This window comes from Puma concolor, chromosome B4 (genome assembly GCF_028749965.1).
Source record: "Puma concolor isolate L17-30 chromosome B4, mPumCon1.1.hap2, whole genome shotgun sequence".
NCBI lineage: Eukaryota > Metazoa > Chordata > Mammalia > Carnivora > Felidae > Puma > Puma concolor.
Window position 1 is genome coordinate 101,442,352 of NC_141673.1, and position 20,788 is coordinate 101,463,139.

The window sequence follows — 20,788 nt, forward strand, 5'->3', positions numbered from 1 at the left end:
GAGGCCTTAGGTGGATCTGGGGGAAGGAGGAGAGCTGGAGCATGGCAGATGGAATCACACCCTGAAACCACCTTCCACCAATCTGAACAAAGATCCTTCACGCCCCAAACCAGCACACTCAAGTGTCCCCCCATGCCCAGCACAAGATGCTCTTATATGCCCGTCCCTGTGGATGTCTTCATGTTTGAGTTTGTCCTTCTCCGGGTGTATTTCTGTGCCTCTGTCCACAGCCCCTGCTCTATTTTGTCCTCGCTGAGCCATTCCACCGCCCAGCCTCCAATCATATCCTTTACCACTCTAGTACAATGGACACCAAGGTTTCCATGGCAACACTTCAGGCTTTAATACAATTTGCTAAGGATGATGGAAGGTGAGTAGGACATCTCTGGTCATCGAGATAGGAGACAGCGGGGGCTCCGGGCCCCAGATCCAGCGCCCATCTCCCCGGAGTCTGGAGGCAGCTGCCCTAGGCTCAGGGCCAGAACAGGTGATACTCAGGGCCCCTCATCTGAGTCCTGCAGGCCCACTTGGGCTCACAGCGTCAGCTGGGGGAAAATGGGATTACCTGGGCCCCAGGATCCTCCCCAAGGTCTTGCACTCCCCTCACCTCCTGTCAGGGAGCAGCGTCTCCCTGCACTTAAGCCCAAAGGAAGTCCAGCGGCTCTGCTGTCAGGGGACCCAAGGGAAAGCCTGCGGGGTGAGAGGCCCAGGGGCCTGGGCCGGCGAGGAGAGGGCCCCGGCGAAGCAGTTGGAGAAGGCAGAGGTGTCTCATCAATGAAGGTGGTGATCTCTTCCCGGAAGAAGCCAGGACCCCGTGGGGGTCCCCCACCTGACCCCAACATCCCACCCTCCAGGAACTGGCGAAGGCTGGCCAGCCCCCCACCTTCAGCTTCCTCCTCATCCTCCTCATCCTCCAGCCTTTGTCTTCGTCCCAGGTACTCAGGAGGGCCCCCCAGGGCTCGGCTCTGGGCTGGGAGGACCCGGATGTCATCAGAGGATGACCACTTATGTAGGATGGAGCCTGGTGCCCGAGGTGTAGAGAAGATGTTGGTCTCATCATGGGACAGACGGCGGGACAGGGGTACCTGGGGAGAGGAGCAAGTAGACCCAGAGGGGCTATAGGGACAAAGGGGGTAAAGGCAGGAACCTAAGTGGGGACGCTGCAAGATGGCTTCACCCCCTTAAACTTTTGCAAAACATCCTCTGGGGGCTGCTGGGTGGCTCAGTCGGTTAAGCGTTAGACTCTTGATTTCAGCTCAGGTCTTGATCTCCGGGTTTGTGAGTTGCAGCCACGCATCCGGCTCTGCGCTGACAGTGTGCAGTCTACTTGGGATTTTGGGATTCTCTCTCTGCCTGTCTCTCTGCCCCTCCCCTGCTCTCTCTCAAAAATAAACTTAAAAAAAAAAAAAATCCTCTGACGGGCAAACCTGGTTCTGAGAGGTCTGAAGGGAAGCTTCTCTTGCCACACTTTTCTTTCACCTACCCCTTAGGTGCCCTGCAGGCCAGGGCTAGGGAATGGGGAGTCAGGATGGCTCTCAGAGACTGGACACAAGAAGAATGGGGATACCCAGAATAGGAGGTTCATTCCCTAGTCCCATACCTGTAAGTAGTGGACCCTCTCAAGAGGGGGAAAGAGCATGTGCCTTCCAGGCAACAGCTTCACCTGGGTGGGGTCCCTGCCCCCTGGTCCTGTGGCACCATTAGCATCAAAACGAACTTTGCACACTCGGCCATCTGCATAGTCATCACAGCCGCCATCTAGGAGAGAAAAGGGGCAGAGTGGTTACAGGCAGGGAATACCCACTCCCCTCCTCTCCCCCCCTTAAAACTTCCTGCCCCCTTTTTAAGCTCCCCAGAGAATCCTTCTGTTCACACTAGTCTGTAAGCTCCAAGAGGAAAAGCAGGAGCGTCTAACATCTGTTGCATTCAGTGCTTAGTCCCTAGTGCTTCATACATACAGACCTTTTATTGAAACAGTTACAAGCCCACCCCCAACAACTGTCCCTGTAGCTGGGGGTGTGTCTCAGGGAGGCTAACCTCCCCTTAATTCCACAGCCTTCCTTTATGGTTGTGTTAGGACTCTGGCCTGTTTCTCAGGCACTCTTCCTGGAGAGTGGAGGCAAAGCTGGGTAGTGTGGGCTTCCAGGGGGGAACCGACGCCCAGTGGAGGGAGCTCCCAGTACAGAAGGAAGCAATGGGCGGGCGTACATCGGGTTGCGTGATTAGGGAAAAGGGAGCCTGGAGTCAGCCCAAGGGTGGCGAGGGTTCCGTCCAGCAGGGGGCACTCAAGGGTAGCCCATCCCCACACGGAGAAGGGCTGGTAGAAATGGGCAGAAGAGGGAGTCCAAGCCCCCGGGAAAGCCAAAGCCCGGTCCCTCCTCTGACCGTCGTCGCCATCCTCCTCCGACATGATGGCCACGCACTGCTCCCACACAGTGCGCACGTCGGCACGGTAGCGCTCGCAGGACCAGATGAAGGAGGGCAGCAGCAGCGTCTGCGCCATGGAGCACCACAGCACAGCCAGCACCATCCACGGCGGAGCCGAGTCCGACTTAAGGGAGAAGAAGCTCACCACCTAGCGGGAGGATGGGGAATGGCGCGGGGTCACGACCCAGAGCTAAGAGGTCCCACTTGACCCCAGATCCAATATCCTAGTGCAGTGGGTGGACAAGAAGGAGAGGATGGCCCGGTTCACAGAGGATCGTGACAGAGGCAAAGTTGGAGGTGGAATGGGATGAACAGAGGGGAAGGGACTGATTCAGAGGAAGATCAGGGGCAAGTAGTGAAGATAAAGCCCCCGAGGGGTTGGGGGAGAAGCAGAGGTGGTAGAGAAAACTTGAACACAGAGAGAAATTCAGGAAGAGGGACTAGATGGGGATGCAAAAAGCTGGGGTGGTGGGGTGAACTCTCTGGGGTTTCCACCCAGAGTGCTGAGAGGCCCTGTGGTAACCGGAGAGTGGCAGGGAATGGAGAATGGAGGTCCAGGGGCTGAAGCAGGGAGGCACAGGGTACATGGTGGAGCTGGAAGATAGGTGGAGGCAGTAAAGGACGGATGACAGGGTTGAGCAGCAGCAACCGGGAAACAGATGATGAGGCTGGGGGTGACGGGAACCAGGAGACGGATGACAGAGGTGGGGGGCTCACAAATGTAGCAGGGGTGGGCAGAAAAGAGGAAGGTGGACGGCGGAGCTGCTGTATGGCTGATGACTTCGAGGTCAGGTGGTTGTGCTGGGGCCTGGATATTAGGGATAGCAGGTGGGGGACCCCAATCTCACCAAGATGGGCACCCCTGTGAGTGAGTCATAGAGAAAGACGATGGCGCTGACCAAGTTGGTGACCTGCAGGGATGTCTTGGCCGACTCAGAGCCGTCCAGCGAGGACCGCCGCTTGCCTCTGGCATCCTCCACCACAATGGCTGGCACCTCAAAAGCTGGCCGGGTACCCAACCCCCCTGGCCCACCCCCCTTGGCCCCACCCCCAACCCCCGCTCTCCGGGCCAGCCGAGCCCTCCGGGGCCGGGCCCACAACGTCTGGTAGAAGGTGATGGCCACACAGACCAGCCCCATGACAATGCCCCCAAGGAGCAAGAGGCTGAAGCAGACGCCAAAGCCCAGGCCAATCTTGGAGACTATGAACTGGCAGCCACGGGCGTAGTACCGCTCGCCATTGTTGTGCCAGCCGATGGAGGGCAGCGTGGAGAGGATGAAGCTGACCATCCAGATGCCCATGACAGCATGCAGCGCCTGCTTCTTGGCGTTGCTGAGGCGGTAGTTGACGGGCCAGCGCACCATCCACATGCGATGGTAGGAGAGCGAGGCGACTGTGAAGCAGGTGGCCAGGGCCAGTGTGTAGTAGGTGGACACAAAGACCTTGCAGATGCTCTCGTTCCAGTCATAGTCAGAAGAAGCCTGCCGCCGTAGCTGCACCACGGCGAAGGTGGTGAGGGGCACAGCCGCCATGAGTATGTGTGTGCCCGCCAGGAAGCAGAGCAGTAACTCCAGCGGCTTGTGCTTTTGCTGCTTGGCCGAGATGCTGAGGATGATCCAGGCATTGGCCAGCAGTGCCAGGAGCCCACAGGCCAGCCAGGACAATGCGTTTGAGCGCAGGGAGGCCTCCTCTGCCCCTGCCCCGCCCCGAGCCATCCTATCCTCGGTCCCCCCACCCCCCCTTGAACTCCTGGGGGTGGGGGCTAGGTCTCACCCTGGAGCCCCACTCACACACACACCCATTATGCGTACAATCCTTGCCCTGTAGTGAAGCAGGCCACGGCTAGGCCTACCTTCCTGCTCAGCATTGCATGACCGACCCAGCTAAAGTCAGGTGTGGAGGGCAGGGGAGGAGACTGAGGGTCAGCAGAGGTGATCCTCAGCCTCCATACCGGGTGGGGCCCTTCCTGAAGTATCCCTGTAATTGAGGGGAAGGGGGAGGGGGAGGAGGAGCGGGAGGAGCAAGCTGACTGCTTTCCCAACTATGAGGCTGGCTGAGGAGCTCTGGTCCCCATGCCGGGACTTCCAGTTCTCTTCTTCCTCTGGTTCTTGACCAGCCTGGGATCTTCTGGGCACCCCAAGGGGTGTGGGGGTAAGGCTCAGCCACCTGGACAAACTGCAAGGGAGAAATGACATGTGGTGGGGGGGAGGGCAAAGGTAGGGCTGGGGCTGGTCTCCAGCTGACTTCCTGTGCCCCCTTCTCTGGAAAGTATACGCAAACAACCTATTACTAGGGGTCATAGGGTCATTCAGAACATTCTCCTGCCTTAAACCAGATGGCCAATCACATAGCCCACACAGGTAAGAGCCCTGCTTTCCAGACCTTCAGGGAAAGAAGATATTCTGACCTCCTGTCTCCTACCCTTTTTCAGCCCTTTTTCCTCCCTCTGTCATTCCCTGGTCCCTTCTTCTTATATCCTCTGCTCAGTACTATTCAATCCCTATTTTCATGTCCCTGAATCTCTCTTCAGGGCTACTGATGGCAGATACATGACTTGTTTCTTCTTGAGGGTTCATGGTAAACTGGGATATGTGTGCTAACACAGCTCCTTCCCGATGCTCCAGCTCCTGGGCCCAGGGCTCTTGGTGCTCAGCCCCATTTCCCCCAAGCCTGCCCTGCATGATCCCCCTCTAGCTCACTAGGGACCTGGGAAGATGGGAGAAAGGAAGCCAGGGAATGAGGGGGGGGGGGGGCTAGGGAACCCGAAGGCGGGGAAACCGCTGACATCAGAAGCATCCAGAAATGGAAAGATGGGGAACTAGGGGGAAGGAGGAGAGTTTGAGCAGAAGAGAAAGAAGGGGCAAAGTGATAGTATCTGAAAATAGAAGGAAAACCCCAGAGACCCTTCACAAGAAGGCTTATGAGGGAAGAGGGGTTGCATGGAACGAGGGAGCAGGAAATAGGAAAAAGCCCAATGTTGAATAAGGTGCAGCATCCCACTGGTAGACCTCCACTCTTTCCTCCCATGCCCCAGCCTCAGTTTCCCTCTGATGGGAAGGAGGATAGTCCTGAATTTCCTGAAGCTGAGCTTCAGTGAGCCCTTGGGAGGGGACTAAGAGGAAATCAGATGAAACCCTGAACAGAGTGGAGGCAAGAAGGATGAGCTAATGGCTTTGGGGGCAAATAGGGGTAAAAATGGGGCACAGAAGTGAGAGGGTCTACTTCCTGTGGAAGAATCTCAGATCCTAGCCCTCCCTGAGAGGTCCTAGTCCGCCCCCCACCTTTGTTCCCTCTGGAGCCCAGTATACCCTAGTTGCCATGGCAATGGCCAGCCAGAGGGAGGTGGAAGGAATTGGTCAGAAGCGCTCCCCCCCCCACTACTCTCCCCTACAGCCTGGCACCCCTTCCCACCTACCCTCACCCAGGCCCAGCGGGTGGGTTTAGGAAAAAAGAGATGAGGAGTCAGAGAGGGAGGGAGGGAGGAAGGATGTGAAGGACAGAGAGGAGGTGAAGGACAGAGAAAGATCAGAGGAAGGTGGGAGGGAGGATCTGGGGGACTCCACCGCTGTCAGGGGTCCCTCGCCCTTCGGGGTGAAGGGGTAAGGTCAGGCGACTCCTCCCTCCTGCCACCCACCGTGTTCTCCAGGGCAGTGACAGCAGGTGGCTGGGGAGGAGGGGCCGGCCGGAGGGGAGAGAAGGCGGCTGGGGGGAGGAGAGGAGGGGGCCGCGGGGGACAGGGCAGGGGTCGTCTTACCTCTGGCTGCGCCCGGCACTGCCATGGAGACCGCACTCCCGACGCGGCTCGCCCGGGCTCCCGCCGCCCGCCGGCTCCAGCTCGCCCGCCCTCCTCCTTCCCTCCCTCCTTCCCTCCGGGCCTCCCTCCCCCTCCTCGGTCCCAGCCTCCCGGGCTCGGTCCGCCGCTCACTCAGTCTCTGCCCCCCCAGATCTGTCCAAGCCCCCCTCTCCCGGAGGCATGCCGCCCGTGAGCCCCGGGTCCGGGTCCGGCAGGGAAGCGGCTCGGGGGGCGCGGGGGCGAGTGCGGGGCGGGGAACTGGACGGCGGTGACTTGGAGGGGGAGGGGCAAGGAAGGCGCCGGCAGGGAGGGGGCGAGGACGCTGGCGGGGAACCGGCTTCATTGGTGAGACGGTTCGTGTCCTGCCCCCACCCCACCCCGGTTTTCCGCACGAACACAGGCTCAGAGAGGCAGCTGGTGGTGTTCGGGGACTGAGGAGCTGGCTGTTCGGGCGGAGGAAGCGTGTGTCACTGTGTGTATCCGTGAGGGCTGCGCCCTGGGTGTAGCTCAGTGGGGTATGTGCTGGAGGCTGTGATGGAGCTGGGGCTGCTGGGGGCGGGGCTGGTGGACACAGGTCTAAAAGAATATATCCACCCCCCCACCTCCCCCCACACACATACCGCTTCCTTCTCCTGGAACACAAACTCACACTTCTGTTGGGGATGCACACCATTAGCATGCACACATTACAGTTTCTCTTGGTCCTTTTTTTCCCACCACGCACATGCATGTGTAGAGCACACACAACCCCTGCGGCCTCTCCCTCTCAGTACATCACACGCACAGGATTACAAGGTCTTGGCCTCCTGCACACACAAGGCCCTGTGGGGTGGGCAGGTGGGTGATGGGCCTCCAGAGAATTTTTCCCTCGGGGGGGGGGGGGGGGGGGGGGAACTTCATCTCCTTTCCCTGGAAGCCTGGCACCTCTCCTCTGGGTCTGTCTGATCCCAAAGATTGGGAGATCCAGGTAGGTCCCCAGAGACGAGTCTGTCTGTGGCTGTCTGTCTGTCTGTCTCTCTCTCTCACACACACACATACACACAAAGAAGAACATCTTCTTTACAGTAAGTTTATTGTATTTTTCTGTCAGCTCAGGGAGGCAGGGGCGGGAGCAGGCAGGGATACGAAGCAAGCAGTGGGGAGCCTTGGTGTCAACTTGGTGTCCTCCCTGGAAGGGGCAAGCTGGAAAGAGAAGACAAGGGAAAGGGGGTAGGGACTGACACAGGTGGTGAGAAAGGGAAGGAAGGAAAGGCAGAGGAGGCTGAGGGTTCCTGAGAGAGATGGTTCAAGAAGAGGAGGGAAAATACTTGTAACCCCAATTTTCCTGCTTCCTGAATGGTTTGGAGGAGGGATGAAGGAAAGTGCAGGGCATGGGGACTGAACCCTTCCACGAGGTCCTCTCAGAGTATTCTCTCTCCAGCCAGCTCCTCGCCCCCTCCCCCTGGCAAAGCTCACCTTCCAGAAGGTTCTGCAACAGGGTGAGTGGTAGGTCACTGGGCACTCTCTCCCACAGGGCCTGTGTTCCCAGCCTGTGCTCTGATTAGGAGAACTGCCAGCTTTTGTCCTCTGGTAACAGGATTCTGCCACCAGCAGGTGAGAGAGAGGGATTTTAGGCAGGGAGGCCCTCTTCTGTGTTTCTGAACTCTCTGAGGCAGACCCTGAGTGGGGTGGTGTGCTTTTATGAATCCAAAGGTGGGTACTGGGCATCAGTGACTAACCAGATGCAGAGATTTGCATGGTGTTTGTGTCTGTGTTCAGGAAACAGCCACGGAACTAGGGGTTAAGAGACCTGCGCTAGTCCTGACTCTGGCACGTACTAGCTGTGTGACCTTGGGCAATCATCTGACCTCTCTGAGTTCCATTTCCGGTCTATAAGCTGGAGATGCTAATCTTGGTCCTGTCAGTACTAGCTCCGTAAGAGTTTCATAAGGTTTAAACAGACAAAGGATGTGAGACTGGCTCATAAACTGAGACATACTGCTTGGGTGATAAAGGAATTGTGTCTGTACACAAGGGTGGGCTATGTACATGGGTTTGTGTCCAGCGGTGCCTGTTTGTGCACAGGTCAGGATGTGAGTCCGTGCCCTGCCAAAACAGAGTGAGGAAGCGGGGAGAATGGAGCAGTGGACACTAGCAGTCAGGAGGCTTTTGATCTGGATGTGCCCTTGACTGGCTGTGTGATCTCGGGCTAGTGCCTGTCCCCTCTGGTCCCAAGGTCCTGTCCAATAAAATGGCAGCCCTATGCTTCATGCTTCAGATACCCACCCTTGCCCTCCATGCCAGGTACGGCTGGTCCCATGTGGTTCCCTGGGCCCAGGAGGCAATGGGGGAGGGAGCTGGGAAGAAATCATGGATCAGGGCTAGGCTTGATGCAAAGGAAATGGGGAGGAAATGGTGTAAGCCTCTGCAAGAGGAGAGCCAATGTCCAAGCGTGGACAAAGAGAGCAGGAGACGGCCGCCGGAAATGTTGGGGTCTGCTACATTCATCTGGTCCGCAGGCCCAGGAGCCCAGCAGGAAACGCAAGGGGAGACAGCTGGCGAGGCTGCACTGCAAGTGGGAAGCTCCCCGGTCCTGTGCCTCAAATGGGATTACATGTCTTCTGTAACCGGCTGGAAGAAAAAAGAAGAGCAAGTTTATTCCTCCCCAACTCCTTTGCCTCCTCGCAGCTCCGTGTCTCCCATACTGCACTTTCCCTTCGTGCAGTGGTGGCCTCTGGGCCACAGCTGCAGGGCCATATCCAGAAATATCCCAGGCCCTCGGCCCCTTCTCCTCTGCCCTCCTCCTTCTTCCTGCTTCCTACCCCCGCCTCCCCCCCGCCCCTCAGACATCCCCTTGTGCCCTTCTTTCCTCATCCATCACCTCCCTTTAACCCCCCTCCCCTTCCCCTGTATCCCTCCTCTTTTTCTTCTTTCCCACTCCTGCCCTCCTCTTCCCCTTCCCACTCTCCCCGGCCCCCTCAACCCATTTCCTTACTGGGAGCACTGGCAGGTTTTCTTCTCACTGAGGAGTCTCTTGATATGAGACATCCGAGCTGCCTGGCGCTGTCCAGGAAGAAGGAGAGGAGTCATGAGGGTCCCAGGCCTCCAGAAGGGAGGTGCCCCTTAGAGGCAGGAATGGGGAGAGCTGGGAGAGGAGAAGCAGTTACTGTGGCTGAGGCCATCTGTCCCAGAATTAACCCTTTGCTCTTTCCAGTCTCTCCCTCTGCATGGGATCTGGGACAGGGCCCAGTCGCCCGCGAGGGAGTTCCCGCGCCCGGTGCGCGGGCGGAGAGAGCCAGAGCACGAGTGCGTCGCATATACAGGAGATCCTTGTTGCTGTAAAGGTCTCCGGTGCTCACATGCCCTGTGGGAAGTGAAAGGGGGTTCTGGGGAGGCTCACTCACCCTGCGGTGCCAGTACTTAACACAGCAGTAGACCCAGAGCCCAGTGAAAAGCACGAGGCCTAGGACCCCGCCCAGCACGATGGTCAAGAGATTTGTCCAGGTCCTGGTGAGCACAGGAGGCAAAACTGAAGAGAGAAAGATGTGTTCAGCTCACTGCCCGCTGTCAGGGGGCCGGGCATTCTGGAGGGCCCTAGGAAGGCCTCACCGCCCAGTTACGCTTGGGTCTCATCCTTGGGCTGGGAGAGCAGGATAGGGTTTGCAGGGCTCTCGTGATCCACCAGGGCTGAAGGGGAAAGGCTGGGGAAGGGGCCTTAAGGGTTGAAAACCATACAGGACACCCTGGGGACTAGAAGCAGCGGTTTCAGGCTGTATACAGTGCATGCGTGTGTGCGTGTGTCCATGTGTCCGTGTGTCAGGAAGGAGGCAGGGCGGGGACTCTTGGTCAGGTGGGCCCTATTCCAGGGTTGTAGAGCTTAGGGAAGTGGGAACTTGTGGGACTCCAGGTAAGAACCTCACCTTGCCTTCCGTCCTGGCCCCTGTGTGTCCAGGCAGCGTGAGAATAACCCACCTGTCTCAGAGGGATTGGGGCGCTGGGACTCTGGGTGGTGTCCACCAACCCCGGGGAAGGTCCCACAGATGAAGAGAGAGGGGCTTGGGGTTAGGCCATGGAGCCTGGATCCTCACTCACCCTCGGCCTTGGATGCCAGCAAGACTTTGTCCTTGTGACTCAGTAGACATTGCCATGTTCCCACCTCGGCATCCTCCACCCTTACCATCTTCTGCTGCTTTGAGACCTTGGCAGCCTGTCCTTCGAGTTTCAAGCTCAGCGTCAGCTCAGGGGAGGTGGGTCCCAGCACCTCACAGGTCAAATTGTTCCCAGACTGAGTCACTGCAGAGGGACAAGAGCCTGAGGCTGGGAGCCTGGACCTCTGAGTTCCTGGCACCTCCTTGCTCTAAGGGGATTCGGTGGAACAATCAAAACACTTTACATGGCTACTCTTCCTTGAGCCTCTCAGAGCACATTTTCATGGTGGTTGTATAAAGCAAACACAGCTTTTGAGGCCAAGGGTCTTGGATTTGGATCCCAACCCCACTGCTTGCTGTGTCCTGCAGTCACCTGACAACCAAGCCTCAGACAACAGTTAAATACACAATAAATTCACAGACACATGTAAAGCGCTGGAGTGGGTGTGGCGTGTACTAAGCAGCAAGTATTAGCCGTGATTATTTGTGGAGTTACGATGATGGGGGAGATAAGGAAGCAAAGAGCTCAGCGGGTAGCCTGACACTACCCTCATCACGATCACCCTAAGAGCAGATTTTGTTATCTTCATTAGAAGAAAGAGGCCCACAGAGGCAGGGAGCTCAGTCAGGATCATAGAGGGTTGGCTGAAGGCAGAATTAGAACCCTGGTTCTCAGCTCATGCCCTTTGGGGATTCTCAGCAGATCCCACCCCAGGCCGGCTCATGGAGGTCAAGGAAGGACATGGGGACTCCAGTCTCAGTTTGAAACCAGAAGACCCTGGATCAGCTCTGTCGGGCCACCGGGCCTGTCCTGCTGGGCCTCACCCCTCCACCTTCGGCCCCTCCCCTCTGCTGCTCGGCCTAACTCCTCACCTCTCATCACCACGAGTTTTACTCACCTCTCATCACCACGAGTTTTACTTCCTGCTGCAATTGTCCCTTGTCAAGGACCAGGGTCAGGTTTCCAGAACCGGCATAACGAGACAAAACGTTGGGCAGGGTAAAGCGGAGCGGGAGTGAGTCCATCATCTGGAGTTTGGAGTACTGGTCAACCTCTTTCACAGATAGCTTCTTGTTATTCAAGGTGAAGGAGATCCAGAGCAGGGAGGAGGGAGCCCCCTCTGCCTTCCACCTCAGCTTCCCCATCAGGTTTTCATCTTCGAAGTTGAGCGGGAAGGAAAACTCCACCTGCTCCCCTTCTTTCGCATAGACCGTGTTAGAGACCTTCCGGAAAGCTGGAGGTGGGAAGAGAGAGAAGCTGGGTCAGGAGATAGGAAGATGAGGGTGTATGGGGTAGGGAGGGCATGTGGTGGGGGCAGCAAAGAGATGGAAGGGGGCCGAGTGAGTTCAAACACTTAGGTTGCTATTTCTGGCCCTTAAATTCCCATCTACCTCTCCAAATCTCTCTAGTCTCTCCACCCCAGCAGATTCCCAAGGCAGCACCTCTGCCCCCTGGAAGCCCTCATAGAACAGCCCAGCCACAGGGTCTGCTCTGTTCTCAGGATCCCTGGAGCACAGGGGATGTTTGGCATGTGCTACTTAGGTGTGTAATTCATCAGCCTTCGTAAGATAAGAGCAAATGCCCGACTAGGGCTTACTATGTGCCATGCACTGTTCTAAGTGCATTACATGAATCAATTCTCGCTGTAACACTACAAGGGAGGTATTATCACAGCGAGCATCATCTCTGAAACCAAGGCACAGAGAGGTTCAGTAACTGGCCCAAGGTCCCCCGGTGAGGTCAGAGCCAGGACTTAAGTCAGTCTGTGCACTTAGCCACCACATTACACTCCCTTGTGTCACATAAGTACAGAGGGCAGGATCTGGGGTGGGACTTGCCTTCTGGGCTCTTGGTACCCGGCATCACCCAACCAGGGTGCCTGGCTCACGATTTAAATTTTTTTTTAATGTTTATTCATTTTTGAGAAAGAGAGAAAGAGAGACATACATGAGTGGGAGGGCAGAGAGAGACAGAGACACAGAAACTGAAGCCGGCTTCAGGCTCCAAGCTGTCAGCACAGAGCCCAATGCCGGGGTTCATATGGGGGCGGGGGGGGTGCAGATCTGAGATCATGACCTGAGCCAAAGACAGAGGCTTAACTGACTGAGCCACCCAGGTGTCCCCCACCTCCCCCGCCGGCTCACGATTTAAAGGAGCAATGTAGAATTTCATCAGGGCTGGATTGCTGGTGTTAGGGTCCCTAAGTAAGTGGATTTACAACTTAGTGGGACTGGAGAGCTGAGACAACAAAGAAAACAGATGCCCTTAACATTGTTCCTCCTTTGGGGCCTCCTCCAGGGGATTTGGAGTCCCTCACATCCTTACATCCCCTGTCCCTTTCCTTCTTCCATGCCCACCGCCCTGAGGGGTGGCTATTAATCAGCCCCTTGAGGAAGAGAGGGTCCAGTGTATCCCTCAGGACATATTCAGCTCTGTGGGGAGTGGGGGGGTGGGAGGAGAGGGGGAGGAGGGGCTGGCCCTAGCCTCCCTCTGTTCCCCAGCAGCCGACCCAGGAGCAGAGCAGTGAGAGCGTGGGGAGGATCTGCCTGCCACTGAGGCAGAGGGGAGACGGCAGGGGAGAGGAGCCCCTCTTACCCAGCACCAAGATGTTTGTGTTGAACACCAGTGTCTTCTGGCTCTGGGAGACAGTGCATGTGCAGGTGCCACTCTCCTGCAACTCCAGCTGGGACAGTGAGAGGCTGTGGACCCCACTCTTGCTTTTATTCCCTGGACCTTTCCATTGCACCGAAGGGTTACTACCGGAGGGGCTCTCCAAGGTCAGGGTCAGGCTCTGCCCTTGCAGCAGGTGGATGCTGGTGCTGGTGCTGCTGCTGGTGCTGCTGCTGCTGCCGCTGCCACTGGGGTCCACCTTGGCAGTCACTGTGGAAAGGAGCAGGCCACCTGTGTCACATACACACTATCCCCAAGGGGAGGGAAGAAACCAGGAACCAAGAGTGTCTCTCCATCACCCCTGCTGACACCTGTGGGTCCATCCCCACCCCCACCCACCCAAGGCAGAGTTTCCTCCTTCTCCTCCTCTCCCTCCCTCCTTCCTCTGCCCCCTGCCCCTTCCCCCCCCCCCCCCCCCCCCGCCTCTAGGTTTCTTCCTCTCCCATTGCCTGACCCAAGGCCTGAGGAGGATTTGAGGAGATGTGGTGGCCAGTCTGACCCGTCTCTAGACTGTTGAGGTACCACTAGCTCAGGGCCTGGTTTGGGGGCACTAATGGGAGTCAGGGAGGGAGGCAGCCTGGCTGGGTGGTATCCCCGTGTACTCACAGCCGAACACCAGCAGTTCCACCTCTCTTTTCTTGTCCTCCACTTCACAGGTGTAAATCCCTGAGTCTGCGATTTGAAGGCTCTTGATGACCAGAGGAAAGGATCCTTGGTCCCACAGGATTTTTTTGCATTCAAAGCGAGTTTTCAGCTTGGAGGAGCCTGGGAGCAGAAGCCACGTAGAGGAGGTTGGGGTACCCTGAAGACACGACATCGCCGGAGAGGGCAATGCCCACAGCCTTTCTGATCTCAGTCGCTAACTTTCTGCAGAATCTGTCCCTAATCCGAAAACCCCAGACTGGAGAGGAGGTCCCATCAACATTCACTTAATTGGCCAGGACAATGTCTCACTAATCCAAAATAAAACGAGACCCTTATTTCAAGACCACCAACTCCTACATGCCAAGTACTTTCCACGCATCATCACAAGTGATCTTCACAATGATTCCAAGTAGGTACTGTTTGGCTTGTTTTGTAGATAAGGGAACAGAGGCTCAGACTCTTACTTTACACATTGCTGGCAGGAACATAAACCAGTACAATTTCTTCAGAGGGTAATTTATAACATTACCCGAATTATAAAGGCACATACAAAAATAACTGTCCGCCAGGAAAGAATAGGTTAAGTAAATAATTCACCCATTCAGTGGAATGCTGTACAAGAAGGAAGCTCTTGCACGGTTAAGAAAGGAATAATAAATAGTTAAGACACGTCATTAACTAAATCGAGCAAGGTATTGAACAGGCTACCATTTGTTTAAAAAGGAGGGAGAAATCTGTCTATCGATATCTATTTCTCTATCATCTGCCTTGTATAGGAACAAATATTTCTAGAAATAAATGTAAGAAAATGGTAACCTTGGTTGCCCCTGGGGAGAAGAAGTGAATATCTGTGAGACAGGTGTGGGAGGAGGGCTTTACACTTTTCTACCTTTGTTTTTTTTTTTTAAGTTTAATTATTTATTTTGAGAGAGAGAGAGAGCCAGGGAAGGGGGAAGAGAGAGAGAATCCCAAGCAGGCTCCATGCTGTCAGGGCAGAGCCCCGACTCGAGGCTCGATCTCATGAGCATGAGATCATGACCTGAGCCAAGATCAAGAGTTGGATGCTCAACCAACTGAGCCACCCAGGCACCCCACTGTTTTCTACCTTTTAAATTTAACTTCAACAAGTAGCAGAGACAGGATTAAAATCTGGGCCTGTTGGGTATACTATACAGTACTGTCTCTGGAAAGTTCCCCAGACAGGGACAAGTGGCCTCCTCCGGTCTCTTCTTTCAGTATCCAACAACCACCGCCATGAGGAAGTTCTTCTAAAGAGAAGAACTAATCACTTTCTGGGTGTGGCTCCAGAATTCCTGTAATGGACGGCTGTAAAGGCTAATCTTACATAGAAAATGCAGTTTTTACTTAGAATACGTGTTTAGAGGGATGGGGCAAAGGTGGCTGAAAAAAAAAAAAACAAAACCCTACCCTCAATGCCTTGGGCTCTACTTCTGTCTCCCTGAGCAGTCACGGGCCCTCTCCCTGTTTCTACCTGGTGTGCGAGACTGGGTGTCAGACTGGCCTCTTGGCCCCTTCCCCACTGCTCAGTCTTCTCCTCTTTGGGAGACCTTTCCGGTTGAGCTGTAACCCTGGGCTCTCCCTCAGCACTCCCCCAACCCCCTTGCCCTTGATGCTTTGGGAGTTCCTTACCTCTGGCTCTTTCCCTGGATCTGCACTTGGCTTAGTTCTCCAGGTGCTGTGAAATCCTGCTCCATTCCATTCACAGTTTACCAAGCTTCTTGGAGGAGTGCTCCCCTCTGGTTCTGCCCCCTTTTCCACCTTTTTTGTTCCCTCCTCCTATGTAAGCACCATTTCCTTTTCTTCCTCTTGGGCTCCTCTTCTGACATCTGCATTTAGGGGTTACCCCAGATCCTCTCCCCCATTCCTACAGATGTTCTAAATTCCAGGGCACCCCCTGTCAGTGCTGCGGCTGACTCCCAAATTGATATTCCCAGCCCCAACCTCTCTCCTCAGTTCTGGACCCACATTTCCAGTGACCCAAGGGATAACGTTATTTGAAAATCTTGCCATCACCCAAACTCACTTGGTTGAAAATGAAGTGTGTCACCCTTTCCCTAAAATAACGCTTCCTCCTTGCTCTCCTTTTCCTCTTCTGGGCCCTGTCATGGCCCTGTTACTTGTGCAGGATGTCACATACTTTGTTTTTTTGTTTGTCGTTTTTAATTTGAGAGAGACACAGAGCATGGGCAAGTAGGGAAGGAGGCAGAGGAGAGAGAGAATCTTAAGCAGGCTCCACACTCAGCATGGAGCCTGATGTGGGGCTCAATCTCATGACCATGAGATCATGACCTGAGCTGAAATCAAGAGTCTGACGCTCATGAGGCTCAACTGACTGAGCCACTCAGGTGCCACAGGACGTCACGTGCTTTGAAAAGGAGATCACAAGGTGGTGTGGAAGGTCTAAGAGTACGGGTGAGTCTGGAATACGTCGTGGAGAAGACCTGTGTTGCACCAAATCTTAAAAGAATAGGCAGCGGGCCAGAACGAAGATGAGGAATGAGCATATCCAGGAAGTGGAAATGCTCCAGGAAAGTGGTAGAGGCAACCACCTCAAAGCAGTGAGGAAAACCCCCGGGTGTCCAGGTTTCCAGGGGGAAGCTGTGGGAAGTGGTGCCGAGGTGGTGGATGTCTGGCAGAGCGTCCTGGGCCTGGTCCAGTGGACTAGGGAGCGACAGATAAAAGGCATTGCTTTGGAAGTCACTACTGAAGTGGGTGGAAGAAAACCAAAGTAGGAGGGACTGGGAGCAGAGAGAATTGCCAGGAAGCTTCCACTGTAATCCAGGTGGGAGTTCTGTGGCCTTGGCTAATGATGGTGCCATTCTCATGGGAACAAAGATTGTTAAATAACAAAAATTCAACCGAGTGAATTGTAGGGATCTTACTGGCTTCATAATCCAGCCATGCAGGGGGCAGCATCCCATCTAGCAAGTGGAAGGGAGCTCCCAAGGGCTACAGAAAAAGAAAGGTTTTTAAAGGTAGAAAGGAGTGCTCGCTTCGGCAGCACATATATTAAAGGTAGAAAGGAAGTGGAAAAAAAGGAAATTATTAGGGAAGAATCCATTGTTTTAGGCAAGATCACCTTTCCTAAGGAAAGCAGAAGGGGTGCCTCAGTAAATATCCTGGTGTTGACAAGGAAATTCCCATGTTGACTGGTTAAAGGTTACATTTCTAGGGGGTTGAAACGGCAGTTAGGTTAGGTATTAAGTCTTGGTTTACTGACCAGGGGTCTTAACCTAAGTGACACCATTTTGGGCCTGTGGTTCTCACTTTAACAAGATGAAACAGAAAAACACTTTCAAAGGAAGGAATCACCATCATGGGTGACTGATGGGAAACCAGAGATTGAAGAAGAGAAAAATAACCTCTGACTCTCTGGTTCAGAAATTGGGGAGGTCAGGAGAGTGAAACTGCCCTTGTCAGAGATCAGGAAGTTGGGAAGGGGAACAGTTCTGGAGGAAAAACAAATCCTAGGAACAGAACAAAAGCACTCACACAAAAGACAGGAATTTTTAGAAAGGAGCACCTTGTTTCAACCCCAGAGGCAATCAAAGAAATGCAAATGAAAACAACAGTGATATATTTTTCAACTGTCAAATTAGCAAAGAAAAAAAAGCATTAAATACTACTACTCAGTTCTGGCAACATGCAAAAAGCACACAGTTAACTGGACTTAGTGTAAACAGCTGGAACCTTTCTGGAAGCAATCTTACAGTATATGCCATCCATTATTAAAAGTTTATATCTTTAATCTCATTTCTAGAGCATTATCCTTAAAACAATAATTTAAAAATGCAAACCAGGGGCGCCTGGGTGGCTCGGTCAGTTGAGTGTTGAACTCTTGATTTTGGTTCATGTCATGATCTCACAATTGTGAGATCCAGCCCTGTGTTGGGCTCTGAGCTCGGTGTGGAGCCTACTTAAGATTCTCTCTCTCACCCTCTGCCCTGCCCCCCTCTCCCCCCCAAAATAAAACTTAAAAAATAAAATAAAATAGCAAACCAAAATGTAGATACAAAAAAATAGTGTCGTCAATAGGGTACAACATTAGACCAAAAGATAATGGCTGTATATTAGAGTATATTAATTTGATGGAATATTAGGTTAGCACCAAAATAACTAAAATAATTTATTTTTCTTTCTTCCTATTTAACCCATCCTCCCCATCCACTTCTGCTCTGGTAACCATCAGTTTATTCTCCATAATTAAGAGTCTGTTTCTTGATTTCTCTCTCTCTCTCTCTCTCTCTCTCTTATGTTTTCCTTTTGCTTGTTTATTTTGTTTATTAAATTCCACACATGAGGGAAATCATATGGCATTTGTCTTTCTCTGATTTATTTCACTTAGCATTATATTCTCTAGCTCCATCCATGTTGTTGCAAATGGTAAGATTTCATTCTTTTTTTATGGCTGAATAATATTCCATTGTATGTATATACCACATCTTTATCCACTCGTCTGTTGATCAATGAATCACTTGGGCTGCTTCCATATCCTGCTATTGTAAATAATGCTGCTATAAGCATTGGGGTACATGTATCCCTTTGAATTAGTGTTCTTGTATTCTTTGGTTAAATACCTAGTAGTGCAATTACCAGATCGTAGGGTAGTTCTATTTTTAATTTTTTCAGGAACCTCCATATTGTTTTCCACAGTGGCTTCACTAGTTTGCATTCCCACCAACAGTGCAAGAGGGGTCCTTTTTCTCCACATCCTCGCCAACAGGAAACTGTTGTTTCTTGTGTTTTTGATGTTTGACTTGGCCATTCTGATGTGTGTGAAATGATATTGCATTGTAGTTTTGATTTGCACTGATTTGCATTTCCCTGATGATGACTGATACTGAGCATCTTTTTTTTTCTCCCTTTTTTTCTTCCCTCCCACTTCCACCTGGCTGCTAACGGAGTATCTTTTCATGTGTGTGTTGACTATATCTGTCTTCTTTGGAGAAATGTTTGTTCATGTCTCTTGCTCAATTTTCAACTGGGCTATTTGGTTTTTGGGTGTTGAGTGGTATATATGTATTCTTTATATATTTAGGATACTAGCCATTTATAAGTATGTCATTTGCAAATATCTTCTCCCATTCAATAGATTGCTTTTTATTTTTATTGATTGTTTCCTTCACCATGCAGAAGCTTTTTATTTTGATGTAATCCCAATAGTTTATTTTTGCTTTTATTTCCCTTTCCTCAGGAGACATATTTAGAAAGAAGTTGCCACAGCTGATGTCAAAGAAATCACTGCCTATGTTCTCCTCTAGGATTTTTATGGTTTCAGGTCTCACATTTAAATTTTTTTTTTAATTTTTAATGTTTATTTATTTTTGAGAGAGAGAGAGTGTGAGCAGGAGAGTGGCAGAGAGAGAGAGAGAGAGAGAGAGAGACAAAGAATCTGAAGCAGCCTCCAGGCTCCAAGCTGTCAGCACAGAGCCCAACGGGCTCAGACTCATGAACGGTGTGATCATGACCTGAGCCGAAGTCGGATGTTTAACCAACTGAGCCACCTAGGCGCCCCAGTATTGAGTTTTGAGAGTTGTTTACATATTCTAGATACAAGTCCTTTGTTGAATAGGTAGTTTGCATATATTTTCTTACATTTTATAAGTTGTCTTTTCCTCTTCTTAATAGACTTTTGCAGAGCACAGTTTTTAATTTTGATGAAGATCAATTTGTACATTTTTCCTTTTATAGATCATGCTTCTGGTATCAAGTTTAAGAACTCTTTTCCTAGTCTAGATCCTGAAAATTCTCTCATATATGTTATACTTTTATACTTCACATTGAAGTTCATAGTCCAATTTGAGTTAGGAGTTGTTGGGTTTTTTTTGTACTTTTTAAATGTTTATTTATTTTTGAGGGGGAGGAGGGGCAGAGAGAGAGAGACACACACACAGAATCCAAAGCATCAGCGCAGAGCCCAATGCAGGGCTCAAGCTCACGAACCAAGAGATCATGCCCTGAGCCAAAGGCAGACCTTTAACTGACTGAGCCACCCAGCAGCCCCTTGAGTTAGTTTTTATTTATTTATTTTATTTTACTTATTTTATTTTTTTAATTTGTTTTTTCTAACGTTTATTTATTTTTGAGACAGAGCATGAACGGGGGAGGGTCAGAGAGAGAGTGGGACACAGAATCCGAAACAGGCTCCAGGCTCTGAGCTGTCAGCACCGAGCCCGACGAGGGGCTTGAACTCACAGAGTGTGAGATCATGACCTGAGCCGAAGTCAGACGCTTAACCGACTGAGCCACCCAGGCGCCCCAAGAGTTAGTTTTTAAATAAGGTGTGAAACTTAGGTCAAGGGTTGTTGTTGCCAATGGTGGTATTGTTTTTACTTATGGATGTTCCATTATTCTAACACCATTTGTTGAAAAGGCTATCTTTCCTTCAATGAATTGCTTTTGCACCTTTGTAAAAAATTTTTTTTGTTGTGCATATTTGCAAGGATCTATATCTGGGTTCTCTATTTTGTTCCATTGATCTATGTGTCTACCCCTCCCCCAATACCACACAATTTTCATTACTCTAGTTATATAATAAGTCTGAAAGCAGATAGACTGATTTTCCATACTTTATTCTCCTTTTTCAAAATTGCTTTAGCTCTTTGAGTTCCTTGGCTTTCCATATAAAGTTTTGAATAATCTTATTTACATCTACAAAAAATCTTGTTGGGACTTTGATAGGAATTGTGTTAAGCCTGTATATCAATTTGGGGAGAATTGACTTTCCAATGTTGAATCTTCTGATTATAAACATGGATGTCTCTCCACTTATTTAAACCTTTGACTTGTTTCATCAGTGTTGTTTAGTGCATGTCCTGTGCGTGTTTGTTACATTTACATAAGTATTTTTTGAGCATATGTAAATGCCATAGTACTTTTAATTTCTGTATGCACACATTCATTGCTAGTATATAGGAAAGTAATGGATTTTTGTATGTTTCGCTTATATTCTGTAACCTTACTAAACTCACATATTGGTTCTAAGAGGGTTTTTTTTAATATAGATTCTTTAGGATTTTCTACATAAATAATGACATCATTTGCAAATAAGAACAGTTTCATTTCTTCTTTTTTAATCAGTATTTCTTTTATTTCCTTTTCTTG

At 51.9% G+C, this 20,788-nt stretch overlaps 2 protein-coding genes and 1 long non-coding RNA gene across 4 annotated transcripts in view; 1 reads left to right on the forward strand and 2 right to left on the reverse strand.

Annotated features, from left to right (window-relative positions):
- Window positions 1-318: 318 nt before the first annotated feature.
- GPR162 (G protein-coupled receptor 162) lies at window positions 319-6,314 on the reverse strand. The gene is made up of 5 exons (XM_086714188.1): window positions 6,182-6,314; window positions 3,276-4,602; window positions 2,386-2,575; window positions 1,601-1,758; window positions 319-1,085 (listed from the first exon to the last, which is right to left on the reverse strand). Exons 2-5 carry the CDS (start codon window positions 4,140-4,142, stop codon window positions 534-536), a joined length of 1,767 nt encoding a protein of 588 aa, XP_086570314.1. The 5' UTR covers window positions 4,143-4,602; window positions 6,182-6,314; the 3' UTR covers window positions 319-533.
- A 161-nt stretch (window positions 6,315-6,475) lies between these two features.
- Window positions 6,476-14,009, forward strand: LOC147579363 (uncharacterized). The gene is made up of 2 exons (XR_015253838.1): window positions 6,476-6,735; window positions 13,675-14,009. It is a non-coding gene; the product is annotated as an uncharacterized LOC147579363 (long non-coding RNA).
- CD4 (CD4 molecule) overlaps window positions 7,276-20,788 on the reverse strand; it is a 44,292-nt gene continuing 30,779 nt past the window's right edge. The window contains exons 4-10 of one of the 2 annotated variants that reach the window (XM_086714190.1): window positions 13,625-13,783; window positions 12,944-13,228; window positions 11,247-11,582; window positions 10,292-10,492; window positions 9,604-9,728; window positions 9,195-9,262; window positions 7,276-8,830 (exon numbers count right to left, since the gene is read on the reverse strand). In XM_086714190.1, the coding sequence (XP_086570316.1) occupies window positions 8,800-8,830; window positions 9,195-9,262; window positions 9,604-9,728; window positions 10,292-10,492; window positions 11,247-11,582; window positions 12,944-13,228; window positions 13,625-13,783 (1,205 nt within the window). In that variant the 3' untranslated portion in view covers window positions 7,276-8,799. Of the gene's footprint in view, window positions 8,831-9,194; window positions 9,345-9,603; window positions 9,729-10,291; window positions 10,493-11,246; window positions 11,583-12,943; window positions 13,229-13,624; window positions 13,784-20,788 lie in introns of both variants that reach the window. The other variant, XM_086714189.1, reaches the window with a different exon arrangement.